At 51.7% G+C, this 16,295-nt stretch overlaps 1 protein-coding gene across 6 annotated transcripts in view; it reads right to left on the bottom strand.

Moving 5' to 3' along the window:
- Positions 1–7,743: 7,743 nt before the first annotated feature.
- Positions 7,744–16,295, bottom strand: part of BLM (BLM RecQ like helicase) — a 97,983-nt gene continuing 89,431 nt past the window's right edge. For all 6 annotated transcript variants that reach the window (XM_008512643.2, XM_070571052.1, XM_070571060.1 and 3 more), the window contains 4 exons: positions 15,931–16,123; positions 13,232–13,354; positions 11,120–11,321; positions 7,744–8,094 (listed from right to left, as the gene is read on the bottom strand). In XM_008512643.2, the coding sequence (XP_008510865.2) occupies positions 7,923–8,094; positions 11,120–11,321; positions 13,232–13,354; positions 15,931–16,123 (690 nt within the window). In that variant the 3' untranslated portion in view covers positions 7,744–7,922. The remainder of the gene's footprint in view (positions 8,095–11,119; positions 11,322–13,231; positions 13,355–15,930; positions 16,124–16,295) is intronic.

Below are 16,295 nucleotides of genomic sequence, written 5' to 3'. Positions count from 1 at the left end.
GAGAATAGCTGAGCCCACTGAGAAGCGAATCCAGTTTATCTGCCAGTCAACTTCTGCACAAATATATGCAACAAACAACAAATACATACAGTGAATCTATGCTATAAGGACAAGAGCCCACGTCCAGTGAGTGCCAGGCACTGCACTACATGCTGATCATGCGTTATCTTGTTAAATACTCATAACCATCAATCCCATAGGGTTACGTTGTTATGATCTCTCTGAGGCACAGAGAGGTTAAGCAACTTACTCAAGGTCGCACAATAAATTGACCCAATTGGCCCTTGACCTCAGGCACCCTGACTCCAGAGCCATCTGATAGTCCTGCTTCCTAGAGTTGGTGAAACTCACACTCCGGGGAGGCTGGCCCCATCCTGTTCTCCTGGCTCGGCAGTCGCATCCTCTGGGGCTCGGCAGAGAGCAGGCTCCATGTAAAGCCTGACATGGTGTTTTTCTGGAAAGCGTCCGTCACACACTGGTGCCCCAGGCCCCCTGCCCAGCAGTCCCCAATGGGCCGTGTCATGAAGTGACATTGGCCTGGCCTGGCCCAGCAGGGAGAGACCTCTGCTCTCAGGCAGATTTGGGTGGTAACGTGACCCCATTTGACCCCGCAGGCTGGCAAGGCCTGGGAAATGTCAGCTCACACCCTTTTCCACTGTTTTTGAGGTTTCCTTTGCCTCCAGGAGACTCTGCAAAGCGCCCGCTGGGAACAGCGGCCCTGTTCTGTTTGCCTGTCTCTCTCAAGACATGCTGTCCCGCAGGCAGGGGCTTTAGAGCCCTGGCTGTGTCGTGACCCCAGAAGCCCTCCTGCAAACGGTGCCCGCCAGGCAAGGCTGTTCCGCTTCCCCATTCCGAAACACCCTCTGGAGTGTTCCGATCCACCCACAGGCTCATCCCACCTTGTGGTTGGAGAGAGGTCAGTCATCATGAGAAATCAGGGATGAAAGAGGCAAGGAGGCCTTGCCTAAGGCCCCAGGCCAACTCCCCAGCAGCTGAGGTTTGTATTCGCCCTGAGGGCTGACCCCAGGTGCATTTCCTCTGCCTGAGGCCAGCGGTTCTCAAAATGTGGGCCGGGTGGCTGGCAGCTGCAGCATCACCAGGGAGCTTGTTAGAAGCTCAGACCCTGGGACCCCGGCCCAGATCTTCCAAGTCAGAAGCTGAGCTTTAACCAGCCCTGCAGCCGTGCAGAAGCTGTTGGAAACCGCTGCCCAAGGGCTCCGCCTCCTCAGCCGGGATTGGAAGCCCTGCAAGGTAAGATGGACTGGAGCTTGAATTCTCCCCCTCCCTGCATCTTGGTCCTCCCCAAAGCCTTCCCCACAAGTGAGCGGACTCCAGATTCGCAGGATAGAATAGGGAGCTGGAGACACACACGGGTGATTGTACAAATCTTAGCACATGGTAAACAGTGCATCTCCGAATCAATAATGGGGAAATTGGCTAGCTTTCCGAGAACAAATAAGACACTAATAATCAAAACCATCAATACACACACACACAAAAGGAGATCTAAGTGGATACTGAGGCCAACTGGAAGCAATTTTCACTTGTCTTGGGGAAGCCAGCAGAAGTGATGAGGGAGGAAGCCTTCAGTGACCCATCTGTCTCCGTGCTCCATGGCCTGGCACTGTCAACTGGGCTGTGAGATTCTAAGGCCCAGCAGGCCCCTGTCCCCATCCTCCTATCCTATCCTCCCATGAGGAGGCCAGTGTAGGTAGATGCCTTCACAGCAGCCCCCTTTACCCACCCATCCATCCACCCACCCATCCACTCATCCATCCACCCACCTACCTACCCACCCACCCACCTACCCACCCACCCACGCATCCACCCATCCATCCATCCATCCACCCACCCATTCACCCATCCGTCCATCCACCCATCCACTCATCCAACAAATGTTATTAGGCGCCTGCTGTGTGCCAGGTCCTCCCAGCCAGAACCCCAGTCTGGGGCAAAGCGCAGACCTCAGCTGAGGCCTGTGGAGGAGTGGCAGGACTTGTGGGCTAGAGGTCCTTGTGGGCCAGCTGGGCGTCCTTTCCCTGTGCAGGTGACCTAGCCTAGGGCACTTGGCCCCTTGAAGTGAGGAGGGTGGCCAGGTGGGGAAGTGTCACTTTCTGCTCAGAAATGGGGTCCTGGGATGGCTTTGCCCTCATCTTCCCCTCCCTAGAAGGTGAGGAAAAGAGAGAAGAGGGTGTAGGGTGGCCCCAGTGGGGATGGCCAGACCCCAGGACCCCCGGACTGGAGGCCATGTGGCCACCCCTGCCTGCTGTGCCCCATGCAAGTCAAACTCCACTGACACCCACTGGCCTTGCTTGGTCCTGGCCCTGGGCTGGCCTTGGGAGGGGGCAGTCACTCGTGGCCCCACAGCCTATCCCTCATCCACTGGGGGTTCCAATCCCTCAGCACTTCCGGAGCAAAGGTGAGCTCCAAGATGGCCGAATGGCTGTCCCTTTGCTTTATGCTGATTATAAAAATGATCCCAAGCTTGTTGGGGGCCAGCCCTGTGGCATCATGGTTAAGGTCGCGTGCTCCGCTTCAGCAGCCTGGGTTTGAGGGTTCAGATCCTGGGTGTGGACCTACACCACTCATCAGGCCACACGCTGTGGTAGCAACCCACATACAAAATAGAGCAAGATTGGCAGTTGTTGGCTCAGGGTGAATCTTCCTCAAAAAAAAAAAAAAAAAAGATACAGAGCTTGTTGTAAAAAGTTAAGCAATTCAAAAAAGTGAAAATCACCTCAATCCCACCACCATGTATCCATATTTTGGTGAGCAACCTCTCTGTCTCTGGCCACACACATAGGCAAACAGTAAAGTGAGAAATAAAATCTTTGCTAGCCATGTTGTTCTGTAGCCGGCTTTAAAACAAACAAACTAAGCTGCCGTTTATGAGACATACAACCGCCGGGCACCCTGTGTGTGTGTCATAGTGCAACCCTCCCTGGGGACCGGGTGGGACCCGGGTCACAGGCTGGGCAGCCTGGTGGCAGGGACTCACAGGGAGGCAGGGGGCCACTGTTCTACCCCTCAACCACATCCTGCAGATGACTTTCTAGGTCAATATTAGCAGAGCGTTCGTCACATGCTCTTAAATAAAAAATACATTAGCACAAAGTTGCCCTTTTTTGTTGGGGCGGACTTTGAGGAATGACTTGCCAAGCTCGGAGGAGGTGGTGTGGGCTGGAGAGGACAGCGCACACGCATGCACATCCTATATGTTGTGGGAGATCCTGAGCCCCAAGGGCTGTTGCGGGGCCTAGCCCAGGGGTCCCCACATTGATCCCTCAGGAAACAGAGCATCCACCTGCCTGGGAGGCCTAGGGACTGTTGGCGTCACTGGTGCAGCCACGCCATGTCTCCAGATGTCTTCACAGCATGCAGACAGCCCCCGCCCTACCCCATGTCCCCTCCTTGGTCAGTGGGACCTGTCCACGCCTGTCACCTGTTACCCTGAAAGCTCTACTCTCTCGCTGGACAAGCAGGGGTCTCCTGCCTGTCTGCGGCATCCACGCTCACCCCCTCCAGGCCTTTCCCCACCCTGCGCTCTGAGCCATTTTTAAACACTCAGATGGGTTCCTGTCTTTCTCCTGCTCCAGTCACTCTCTGGGGACCATCAGGCTGGCTTGTCTACCTCCCTCCTCGGCCTGGGCAGGGCCCCTCCCAGACCTTGCCCTGCCACACCTCCTGCCCTTTCCCTCTGCGGTTCTCTCCCACTTGGGGTCTCCCCTTGTTCTGCCCCTACTCGTTCTTCAAGCCTCGAACGTCACTTCCTGGGCCTCCAGACTGGATTAGGTCTCACCTGGGGGCTCCCACAGCACCACAGCACCCCACTCCTGCTTCTGTTCTGACCGTGACCTCGCCAGGGCAGGGCCATGACCGAGACGCTGTGTTTTGGCCAGCAAACGTTTGGTTTGTGCAATCGCTGACCAAGGGAGCCTGCAGCCCCGCGGGAGGCAGCCCCGGGTGCTGTGGTTCTCCTGCTGAAGGGAAAGTGATGCCGCCGGTGGCGGGTGGCGCAGGTGGCCGGGCGGGGGCTGGGCCGGTGGCGCTGGGAGCGCAGGTGGCCAGGTGGGTCCCCCCCACCCCGGCACAGGCTGTTAACCACTGCCACCGCAGGCCCCGCTTCTGCCTGCACATTCACGGGGTCACAGGGGCTCAGGGTCCCCCAGGGAGGAGAGGCCCGAGGGGGCAGCCGCACTTCCCTCGGCAGGGCTTTCAGTCTGGTCGCGGTGCACGGCAGACCCTTCCTGGATGCAGGGGCGGTCCCCCAGCTCAGCATCCCCAGCGCTCCGGCCGCACCTTCCACCCTGTTCACTGCTCTGGCCTCTGCCCCACGGAGGGGGTCTCGCCAAGGGAGGCAGGAGCTTGGGGCTCCGCTCCACTCAGAACTGGCAAAGGCCAGGACCTGACCTTCTGGGGCCCCGAGGCTCCTAGCAGGGATGAGCACACAGGGCCAGGACACACGGCCAGGCCCTTTGTGGGGGACCCACAGGGACAGAAGCCGCTGGAATGAACTGCGTCCTGAGCAGGCCTAGGCCTGGGGGCCATCTGAGTCACCAGTGGTCAGCAATGGTCCCTGAACCCTTTGTCAGATAGTGGAACATGCAGTTGAGTTATGATGATGCCAAAACCCTATCCTCCACCACTGCGGGCACAGGCACCCCGGCTCAGGCCCTCCCCTTGGGGGTGCCTCCCCTCCCCAAGGCTCTGTGGACTCAAGTCCATACTTCTGTTTACCCTCTTGCCTTGTCCTCTGTCCCTTCAGTAACCAGAACAGGGGCCCAGCAGCCCACTCCAAGCCCTGTGGGATTTTGTTCCCTCCCTCCTTCCTCTCCTGCCGAGAGGGAACACGGCTCTGGCTGAAGAAAGCTGTTCTGGGGGCGAAGAACAGGAGAATGAGTGCTGTTTGGAACCAGCAGGAGCTTTCTAAAGGCGGAGGGTGCTTGTGAAGCTCTGGGGACGCTCCGCACAGAAACAGCATTGAGTGCTGAGTGCGGGGGCTGGAGCGCCTAGCAGGGTCCTGTCAGGGCTTGGGTCCCCTGAGCGTGTCCCACCACGCTGCTGAAGGCTGTGGCTGCTGGAGCCTCTTGGGGACTCCGTCTCAGCCTCCACAAAGGGCCCGTGGGCCACGGTCCCTCTGCCCGGTGGGAGCCCAGGGCGGGGTGAGACCCACAGCAGCCGCCAACCCAGGCAGCTGCTGGGCCCAGGAGAGCTGGGGGCTCGCGGCCGCTCTAGGCCGTGGGAGGAGCAGCAGCAATTTCTTAAGAGCAAGGGGGCCTGGACCACAGCCTCCATTTCCTTTCTGGAGAAAAACTGCAGCTCAGCTGTGCTGGCTGCTAATTCTGCAGCTTCTGTCCCTGGAGCCTGCCCCAGGGGCCTCAAGTGTAGAGCAGGTGCCAGCAGGTGGCCCTTGGGACTTTGGATGAAAAAATGAGGTTGGGAGATGAGAGGGGATTGTCCGGGGAAAGAGCACACACCTGGATTCCTTGTAATTTATTGCCCAAACTAAGCACTTTTGAGAATGAAAGGGAGCTGTCTTCATTATTACACCAGGGCAGCAGAGGTAAGCTGGGACTCTCCAGGGCCCACCGGAGATGTGTGTCACCCTACTCATTACCACTTCCCAGCTGTGTGGATTCGGGCAATTACATAACCTCCCCGAATTCTGGTTTCTGCATAAAAAAGGCTAAAGTCACGGGCCTACCTCCCAAGGCTGTTGGAGGGATTAAAGGAGTGAATTAAATTATGTGAAAATTCCTGGAACAGGCCTTGGCATCGAGTGGGCTCTCCATGGTCGTTCTCTTCCTGTGAGGTAGTGGGTTGCCTCTCCCCAGAGGTAAGCAAGGGCCTGTCAGCTCTCTGCAGTGAGTTCTCATGGCTGGAGGGCCCAGCTGGAGAGTCAGATTCCAGTCCTTTCTGCACCCTCCAGAGGGAGATGGTGAGGGTGGGAGAGCCCTGCCCCTGCCCTCGGGCCGGCCTGTAGTGAAGGGGGCTCGGCTGGACCTCCCTGGTGGACTTACCCCTCCCACGCCTCCCAGGCGGTAGTGATTTCTGTGCCCACTGAGGGGGCCCAGCCTGCAGCTGCTTTGCTGTCACCATCTCTCACTGGCTGCCAGAGCCCTGGTTTGGCTCAAGGAAAGTCCATGGGCTTCTGTCCCCGAGGCTGCCCGTGTGGATGCAGTCGCATCCTCCGCGGGCTCTGGGAAGGCTGGAGGTTGAATTCAAGAGGCCGCTTGCATCTTCTGTGCCTGTTTCCAGAGTTTTTTAAAAGAGCTGGGTGTGGGGCCTGGCTCTGCCACTCGATCCCGAGTAGGTCAAAGGTCTCCAGGCTGCCAGTTCCTGCCAGGAGGTGGGGAGGGTCAGCCGTCAGCCTTGGTGCTCCCGTGACAGGTGCTGATGACAGGGCTGGGGGTTCCTGCAGCGCTGCCTTCATCTCTTCTCCCCATTGCCCTGGGGGCCCCTGGAGGCAGAGTCCTGAGAGGACAGCTCTGTCTCCACTGTCTGCGCGGAAGAGGCACTCCGTGAGGGGATGGCTGAGGTCAGAGCCAGGAAGTGACCCAGCGTCTGTGGCACCAGCTGTGTGCAGGGCCTGCCCCAACCCCCACAGCCAGAGCTGCTGCAGGTGGAAGGGTGGGACCTCCAGGCAGAGGCCCCCGTGCACCGCCAACTCCCCAAGGTGACCTGGTGCTGGGGACATTACCCCACCAGCTTCAACTACCGGCTACTTTGTCCTCCACTTCCTCTCCTCACCCCGAGAAGGTTCTTCAGGCCACTCACATCAGGGTTGCTGGAAAGGCAGCCTCTCTGGAAACGCCAGCGCTGGAAGGCACGTTGAGGTAACAGCGCAGTCCTTAGCAGCCTCCCGTCTGGCCAGGCGCCTCTGGCAAACGTGGAGCCCGAGGCCCCAGGGGGCAGGCAGGAGGCGTGCAGCTTCGAGGGGGCCCCTCAGGGTGCACGCAGGGCCACCTCAGTGCTGAGTCTCTGGGCAGAAGCCACGAGGCCTCCAGCCAATGCCAGCCTCGGCAGCCTCTGCCTGGGCAGGGTCTCCTCAGCTCTGCCCTCGTGACTGGGGTCAAGGAGAGAAGTGGGACACCAAACAGGTCAGCAAGCTACAGATGTCTCCAAAAATGAGGTACTGGAGCGCCAAAAAGAAGTCCCGAAATCCCACTTTAGGACTTTCTGGCCAATCGGCCTATTAATGGAGGGTCTTGAAATTACAGCCTCCTTAAACACTAAAGGGCGACACCAACGTTTATACAGTCTCACCAACAGAATGTCTGACCATTCTCTTGTCGAACCCAGATTTTGGGATATTATCCAACGTTGACAATTCGACAGGCAAAAGAATGGCACCTCATTGTTTTAATTTACATTTTTAACTAGGGAGACGGGCATTTTCCACATATTTGTGGGTCATTTGTATTTCTTCTTCTGAGAAGAGCTTACTCATATCATTTTTTCATTTTTCTACTGGGCTTTTTTCCTTAATGATTTATAGCTACTCTTTGTATATCATTGATATTAATCCTCTGTCATATATCTTTTTTTCCTATTTTCTCTGTCCTTTGTCTTTTAATTTTATGTCATCTTACACAAAAATTTTAGTTTCCCAATGTCCCATGCCTGTCTTTTCCTTCAGCTTTTGTTTCATAACGTGATTAGAATTTTTCTCACTGAGATGATTCAGCTGCTGCTTCAGGAGTTCTGAGAAACAACAACCACAACATTTGCAGTGGCAGCAAATCACACTTATTCAAAAGAAATGTTTATTTTAAAAATAAGAACTGTCACCCTAAGCATTTATTTAAATATTAATAGATATGGGTAAAAATTACAAATGGTATAACAAAACCAACAGTTCTATATTCACAGATGGCCAGAGGCTGATGGAGGTAGCGTCTCTGCACACCGAGGAATGGCTGTCAGGAAAGCGCATACGAAGGCTTGAGGAACGGTCTGTTTACAGGCTTCGGGGGAGCCATAATCCCCAATTTCCTAGTGGCTCCTGATGCTGCTTGAGAGCCATGCAAACTGGGTCCAGTGATGCTGGAGGATTTAGTTTTAGAAGATAGCTTTCTGGACGCGGTGGACCCCCTAAAATGTGACAAAGAAAAGAAAACGTTAAATAAAACCAAAGGGGAACAGTCTTCTTTCTCTTAAGCTGCACGGAGCTCCACGAGCCACGACGTTCCTTGGTCTGATGTGTCTCTGTGCACCTTCTGCCTATAAGCTCCCCGCGTGAGGTACGTTTCCTTTACAATTCAAGGAACACAGGCCTGCTGTCCTTCAGACAAATCTGTCCTCAATTTGTTCCTAAAATGTCAAGGATTGTTTCTTAATTCTGTGCCTTGAGACCAAGCCCACGTCTTCTCTCCATCCACACCTTCCCAGCTGACACTTGGGCCTCTCCCTCTGGACAACAGAGCTGAGATGCACATTCCTGGACCTATTCTGACCAAATAAAGGAAGTGAGAATTCCCTGTTTTAAGGCCCCAAATGCCCAGACAATAGACATTCTGGAATTACTGTGCTTGTACGGCCCAGAGAAAGGTAGCTATGTGGCGAGTGGAGCTGGGACTGAGCTGGGCGGGCGGAGCCTCTACTTGGCTGGCCGGGCGCGGAGAAGGCTGCAGACGTGGTTCCCTGGGGAGGCCCGCCAGTGGCTGGGTCTTGGCATGCCTCTGTCAGGGCCACGTTGCCAGCAGTTTGCTCTCTTGCCTACCCTCCAAGATCTGCCCGCTGTCACCTCCCACTCAGGGAAGCGGTCTTGCCACAGCCCATCACAAAGTCCGTCCAGCATCTCACTTCTGTCACTGACCTGAAGGCAACAGCTTTTTCTTCTCCCCCAAATAAAATGGAAAGAAAGCCACCCCAGGGCCAGCACGTTTACAAGGGTAACAGCAGGCAGCATTCACCATGGAAGCCTTTCCCTACAGGAGTATGTCCCGCTGCTTTGTAATCAGCTGAATTCACGCCCAACATTAACTCCACAGCATCAGGGCATGCCCGTGGCCCCCATCTCTGAATTTACGGGCCAGGGAGTTGGGGCCACTAGTCTGCGGTAATGACATTTTGGTGGGGCTGGGTGAAGTGTGGTTTTTCAACATTTTTAAACTCTTGCTTGAGGGCAGTTTTACTGCAGAACTGGCAAAGATCCCCTAAATACGCAGAGAAGCAGCCTTAAATTTCCCTATGCTGATTTCCTGCTGAGAAATTAAGCCCCGGGCGAAAACCTGCTGTTTATGTTGATTTACAGAATGAATCTGCCAACAGCAGCCTCCCTCTCACTGGGGCCATCCATTCTACTCCCACTCAGAGCCCAGAACACACCCGGCTCATTGTGTATCACTGAGAAGACGGAAAACTCTGAGGGTAGGGTGGGGAGCCACGGTCTGGCAAAGACATTTCTGTCTGCGCAGGCTCCCCACCAGGTGAGCAGACTGGGAACTGTGGGAACGATCTTTCCGGGTGGGTCAGTGACAACACGGAGGAAGCACAGACACAGAGGGGCTGCCACAGGGGTGAAATGAAGTCACACAACATCCTGGTTTTAGCGGCAGGGATCAGAAGAGAACCCCACTGCAAACACACAGGCTGGCTGAACACCAGCATCAGAACTGGTCCTGGCTTCCGGGCGAGTGTGAGTCTTGCTCTCTACTAGATTACGTCCTAGACCACAGGGCACAGTGCTCCTCTCTCATAAACAAAAGTTGTGAAAAGTTAATGAGGGAGCTGATGGCAATGAACACTACAATATGGTTTGTTCTAACAAGTAAACATGAGAAGATGGTGATCGTATTGAAGGAACTCCAAGGATGTTGTGCAGAAATGAACGTGCATGGGCAGGTGTGGGCGAGTGGGTGTCCAGTCCTCAGCTCCCTGTCAGAAGCCCCAGGGGACTGGACCAGATGCCTTTTAAGGTCTCCTGCTCTGTGTGAGCTTCTGAGCAAATGAGTATTTTCCAAAACGGAGGAATAAGTGGAGAAAATAAGAAAAATGTCCCCACAGAAGAACATCTGCTGGTCACTTGTGCACTAAAAACCACAAAATTAAACTAACATTTACTAATGCCTTTAATTCCTGTACCCTGGCAGAAGGATTAGCACATACAAGATGTTTGTTTATGGACTTAACAAGAAAATGCCAATTTGGTAACATTTGCCTTCCTTTTTCTTCCCCCACTCAATTTTTGTTTTTACTACTCAGAAGGAAAAGAGGTAGAAAAACTGCAAAAGAAAACCACAACAGCTTGCAAAGTTTCCTGCGGCCTTGTTTCCTAGTTCTGTAAGCATTTCTGTTCTAATACGTAGTTATTGGGGGCCACATTCTCCAGACTCACGGGACGGTCATGATCCTGCCCATTACCTACAAGGTGAGGGCAGAGGACGTCCTTGCGGAGAAGTGGGCGGTCAGAGACAGTGCAATTATGAAGAAATAAGAATGCTGCCCCCACCGCCCCCCTCCCCATGATGCTCTCTCTGTCCCCCGTCCCCCCGCCCTCCCCGGCCTCGTGTGCAGAGAGCGCCCCAAAGCAGCCACGTCCCAGCCCAGGGGCCAGGGAAATGTGGGGGAGGGAGATGGAAGCCATTCACCTCCCGCCTAGAGGCCTGGCTGGACTGACCTTTGGTCTTCCTGCCCCGGCCTCCTCTCGCCACCCTGCCCAGGTCGCTACCCTTCCCAGGTCGGGAGGTTGGTTCTCCCAGTCGTTAATGAAGGGCAGGGGTGTGCAGGGCAGCGTGGCCCGCAGATTCGGCAGCAGTAAAGGCAGGGTGGCAAGTCCTGATGGAATCATAAAAGCAACAAGGAAACAAAACCTTTTGCTCATTCAGCTATACACGGTTTATAGTATTTTAGGCAGAAAAGTCTCTCAAGAAGAACAATCATCAAATTCTTTTTCTAAGGTAAGGTCAAAATCGGCAAAGATTTTGAAACTATAAGCCTTTAGTGATAATCAGCTTAGTCAGGACTAGATATCTAAAAAATCTGAAACAAATGTTTTTGTTGAGGGCACATTTCACAGCGGCTCACAGTAACAGATGCTTCACGGCGACCCTGAGCGCTCTACTTTTGTCCCTCCCTCCCTTATACCCCACACTGCAGAGCACGTCGCACAACATACCCTTTCGTCTTGGAGCCGCTGAAACCAGTTTTTCTCCTCTTAGACCTTTGGGAGGCTGAGATCCTTTTTCTCTTCCTTTCATTTTTGGTTTTATTTGCAAAGTAGTGAGAAGATATGGGTGTTTCCTCATCGAACTCCTCAGGGGCATTTCTTCCGGTGCCTCTGCTGCTGGATGGGCTTATCCGTGGGGAATTGTCCTCAGCTACAAACGGACAACGCAGACGTCACCGGGGATGCTGCGCTGGTCCAGGTGTGGTTACAGTCCACACAGAGACACACACCGCGAGCACATGCAGCTGACACCTGGCTGCCCCCCAACCCCCTCCTGCCACACGGATTCAACCATTCCACAAGAACCATTCACAAAGCCCCAAAGTGCTCAATGCCAACTTGTTTTTAAAGAAAAGGGATCAGAAGTCATTAAAAAAATTTGTGATACTCTTTAACTTAACTAGAGACACACTCAGTTGTGTAAGGCCTGCGTCCCTGTTATTACTGGAGCAGGTAGTCCCATTAAGCTCTTTGGAAAGTATAGAGTGCTAAATAAAAGACAATTTTATCATTTTACACATGCTGAAAAAATAAGCCCAATATAAGAGAAACACAGCTATGTCCTGCATTTCGTCTCTGCACAAGTTTCTTAGTAAATGAGTACCAGAAAAGTCTACACGATATTTTACTCTTCAAAGATAAAACATACTTCTTTGCATAACATTGGTGAATATTTCACATACTACACAGGAAATGGGTCTGTAGAAAAGTACATATTTGCAAAGAAGATGGTAATTTCCATAGGTATTTACATCCCAAGGCACCCAAAGGCATGGACTCTCTCCATAGGTCTAGAGAGCCTGCTCCACGCTCTGCCGGAACACACTTCCTGGCTGGACTCACTAGCTCACACGGGGTGCAGTGTGGCTCGAGCGAAGAGTGTCACCCTAGCTGTGGGACTTTGGGGAAATGAAAGGCCTCACTCACTTTCGCCTGTAAAATGGGTGTTGAGGGGATTCAACGACACAAACCAGGCAAAGCTCTTGGCTCAGTGTCTGTCCCTCAGGACGTGGGAGGGAGCGTCGCCAGCCTGCAGGCTGTTTCCGCAGAGCAGCCCTGTCTAGCGCAGGTAAAACCCCCTATGGAGCAAGTCAGTATACTAAACAAGTGTTAAGTTCCTACCAAGAGACTGTCAAGGTATTCAAAGCAAGGCTTTTAATGGAATAATTACCATACAGAGGAATTTACAAAAATCCTACTTTTCAGCATTGTGTTAATGGATAAAAAAAAACGACTGTGGAGGGAGACTTAAAACGCCCGCACACTCATTTCTCATACTGCTTCCATTCCCGTCATCGAGAAAAAAGCCCTCCTGTGGGCAACACTGAGCTCAGCTTGTCTGTGGCGCCTCACTGCTGGGCACTAAGTCAGAGGGGAGCGTTAGACTTCTGCACCCATCCTCTCTCCCACAAGAGCTCTCTCTGTTCTCGACTTCCCCTTAGCCGAGGCTTTCTCCAGCTCACTGACGAGGCTCGGGCTTAGAGGTGCTGCACGACAGGCCTAATGGAAGCTCTGGGACATGTGCTGCTGATGCACTCACTCGGGCAGATTCTTTCAATGGCTAATAAGATTATCTAGCATTCCAATTACATGTTAACATTTTTCCAAAACATTTAAACTCCACTCTTAAATTTTATCTTTAGACATGCTTGTCAGATAACACGTTCCTTCCTAGATAAGGAAAGGGAAGCACAAAGAGGTTATTCCTGGCCTGCCAAGGATCACAGAGTGAGATGGTGGCAGATCTGGAATCTGCACCCAGGGCTCCTGATTCCTCAGGCACTTGCCTTACCAGAACCAGTAAGTCCTGGGCCCAAAGGTTCCCCTTAGGGTCCTATTAGCAGGTTCAGCAACTGGCATCCCCCGGGGCACTTATGTACCAGTGCTGTCTAAAAGGTGCCCAGCACACCACTGGGGCTGCTCTGAGCACCCGGACGCCAGCGTGACCAGGTGTAGAAGTATTAATACAACCCGGAAACCACATAATTCTAATCCAGTAAGACACATCACTTAACATTAAAACAGACTTTTAGAAAACACATATTTGGCTGTATACTGAACCTGGCAAAGTCCACTCCGAGTATTTCTGTAATATTGGAATCACTTCTGCACCATATTTTTCCAGTTTGTCTTCAGTAACACCATCAATTTGAAGTAAAATCTCAGGATCAGAAGACAAAGATTCTGTGCATGGGCATAAAATTAGGAATTTAAATTACCACCCATAGAAAACCCACTGAATTCATGCTCATTCACCCATTCAGCAAGTTTGTTTAGCGCCAAATAACCACAGAGCACCGGGCATGGGCCAGTTTCTAAAAGGCACTCAGAGGCGGCAGACAGGCCCAGAGGGAAGGGGCCCATCATCCAATCCCAGCCCGAAGGTGCAGAAGTCAGGGCAGAGGATGGGAGAGCAAAGGGCATAGGGAACCGCACGGGGGACCTGCGCAACGTGCCTCCGAGTTTAACCAGACCTTGCTCTCACAGCAAAGACTCGTCTAGCTAAAAGACTGACGTTCCTGCCATTTTTGGAGAACACCCACATTTATGTCTCCAGCTCTGACCTTCCCCCTGCACTCTGGACTTGTATTTCTTACTCAGTAAGGGAACAACCGAATTCTTACTTTCCCCAACCCAAGCCTGTTCTCTCTCCAGCCTTTCCACATGTGAGGTGCAGCAGGCATTCTGACTTTAACAAGCAGGCTGTTAAGAGTCCTCTGCATCCAGATAGCACATCAGTCTTGTGACTAGGCAAGCATGTCATTTTAAACACCACTCTGGCTGCTGTATGGAAAACGGACTGTGAGAGAAAGAGTGGACTGGGAGCCTGGCGGAAGCCCCTGCAGGGGCACGCGAGGATGCTGTGAGCTAGAGCACAGTGTGAAGATGGAGAGGAGAGAGATGTGGATCCTTTTGGGAGTCTGGGTCTGCAGGATTTGATGCACTGGCTATGGGAAGTGAGGGAGTAATAACGCCTACGTGTTTGACTTGAAAAAAGGGTGGATTTCAAGTCTGTGATTTTCACATCATTTCTGTGTTTAGAGGAAAAGGAACAGACCTGTGGGACAGACCAGAAGGTTTTTGGAGGGGGTTAGTGGAAGATAAGTGGGAGAGGCAAGTAGAAATGCATATCCTTGACAGAATTTCTAATTTATCTGGAGAGCTGTTGGAGTTTTAGAAAGATTAAAATGTACATCATGTTCATCTCTGGAGTTAAGGAGACCAGCTAGGAAATTACACTAATAGCCTTGGAGCAAAACACTGTATTTCTTCCATGCAAAGACACACGCTCTTTCCCATTTTGGCATTGCGAGGTTGAGATGTGTCCTACAGTGCTGACGGCCAGACAGCAGTGGCACTGTGGGGCTGCCACCCGTGCACGTGGGAACCCAGCCACAGCCATCGCACTGTTGACAGTGCCACTGCGGCACTGGTTCCTCGCAGGCTGAGTTTAGCTGCCACACAAAATGTCTACAGAAGCCTTGACTGTGGTTAGCACAGAAAAAGCGACCGAATGCAGAAAAACTCAGAACACAGTAAGGGAGAATAAATTTGGCATTAATAAAGTAAATATCTGTCTTTGAGGAAATGAGCATAATTCCACAGTTTCCTGCAAGCAACAACCAAGTGCTCTACATGACCTAAAAAAGAGGATGCCTAAAGTAGAGGAAGCTGTGTCACATCTGTGTTCCTGAGAGATGCGCAACCATCGGTGACGCTTTCTGGTATCAAGAACACACCATCAAATCAGAATGGGTGACAAGGTTCTGATTAAAATCCTGGGGAAAACAGTGGAACACGCTGAAAAGGCTATATCACGAACATTCTTGATGACACCAGGAAAAACGAAGACAGGGACAACTGAGTCAAAAAACGATTCAGGAGAGTCAGGCTTTGAATGTGAATTTTCACAAGTACCTAAATCAACTTACTTTGATTTTATGCATTTTTAATATATGTACAGAGTTATATATGATAAAAATCTCTACCTAAATAAATAAGTCAAAACCAGTTCTTTCAATAAAAGCATTGTATCACAGTTTAATTAGTAGAATTTTTTCTTTCTTAATAGTCCAGAAAATAACAGAGTCTTAAGATAGGCGGCATGTTAGAGTTGATGAGATGCCCTAAGGACCCGTGGTGGGGAAGTGGAATGGAAAGAAGGTGACGGTGAGACGGTAGGAAGGAAGAAGACGGAAGGGAATGCACAGTCAGCTCTGTGAACAATGCATTTTCCAGGGACTTTTACTGTCAGAATTCTGGGTTGAGCTCTCTGAAGCTAAGGAAATAACTCAGGCCAGCAAGTAAACTTACTAACTAAAGACACAGCAGTTTGCTAGCTCCAGATTCAAAGAAGGATAAAACAATCTCTTTTTGTGAGGAACTTAGCTCTTCATCGCCAAGGCATTTGTACGTAACACAGCTAAACATCACATGGCAGGCAGCTACAGACACAAAATCATTAAGTGACATCTAGTGTTAGAGATCACAATTATCCATATTTTAATACCCAGAATTAGAGGAAAGTATGAAATTAAAATTATACCATATGTCTGAATAATAAAGTACTGCATATATCTTAAAAAATATATTTTCCCTCAAGAATAAGTTTAAATTGATTTTCTGAGCTTTCAATTTAGAGACTAAATAAAAATAATAAAAAAGACTGAGATATGTTTATGCACTTAAAAAAGGTCCTTCGTAAGATTCCCTTCTGGCCTGTTAACATACACCATGCGACAGAAGAGGCGCGCATTCACCTGCAAGCTTCTTGAGAGTGACGGTGTTGAAAATATTAAAGTAATGGACGCCAAACACCTTCCCCAGAGCCTTGCAGACCTCTGTAAGCTCTCCCAGACACTTCTTAACCATCTCTTCCCTCTGAGACACCTTGGCCACTAATGCTTTTTGTTTTTTCACACTGCTGTAATTTTCTGTTTCCATGAAATCTACCTGTGTGAGAGAGAAAGGGAGCACAAGAATGGGTGTGTGCACGCTTACAGACAAAGAGAGGCTTACTAGCATCTTCTTTTGGTGTTTCTGTTATGCCGGGTAGACGGTAAGTCCCTTGGGAGCAGGGGCTGGGCATTCTCCGTCTTTATATCTCCAGGGCCTAGCACTGACA

The sequence above is a fragment of the Equus przewalskii genome, chromosome 1, assembly GCF_037783145.1.
Source record: "Equus przewalskii isolate Varuska chromosome 1, EquPr2, whole genome shotgun sequence".
NCBI classification, from domain to species: Eukaryota; Metazoa; Chordata; class Mammalia; order Perissodactyla; family Equidae; genus Equus; species Equus przewalskii.
The sequence above is the reverse complement of the archived record's forward strand: the minus strand, read 5'-3'. Positions and strand labels throughout refer to the sequence as shown.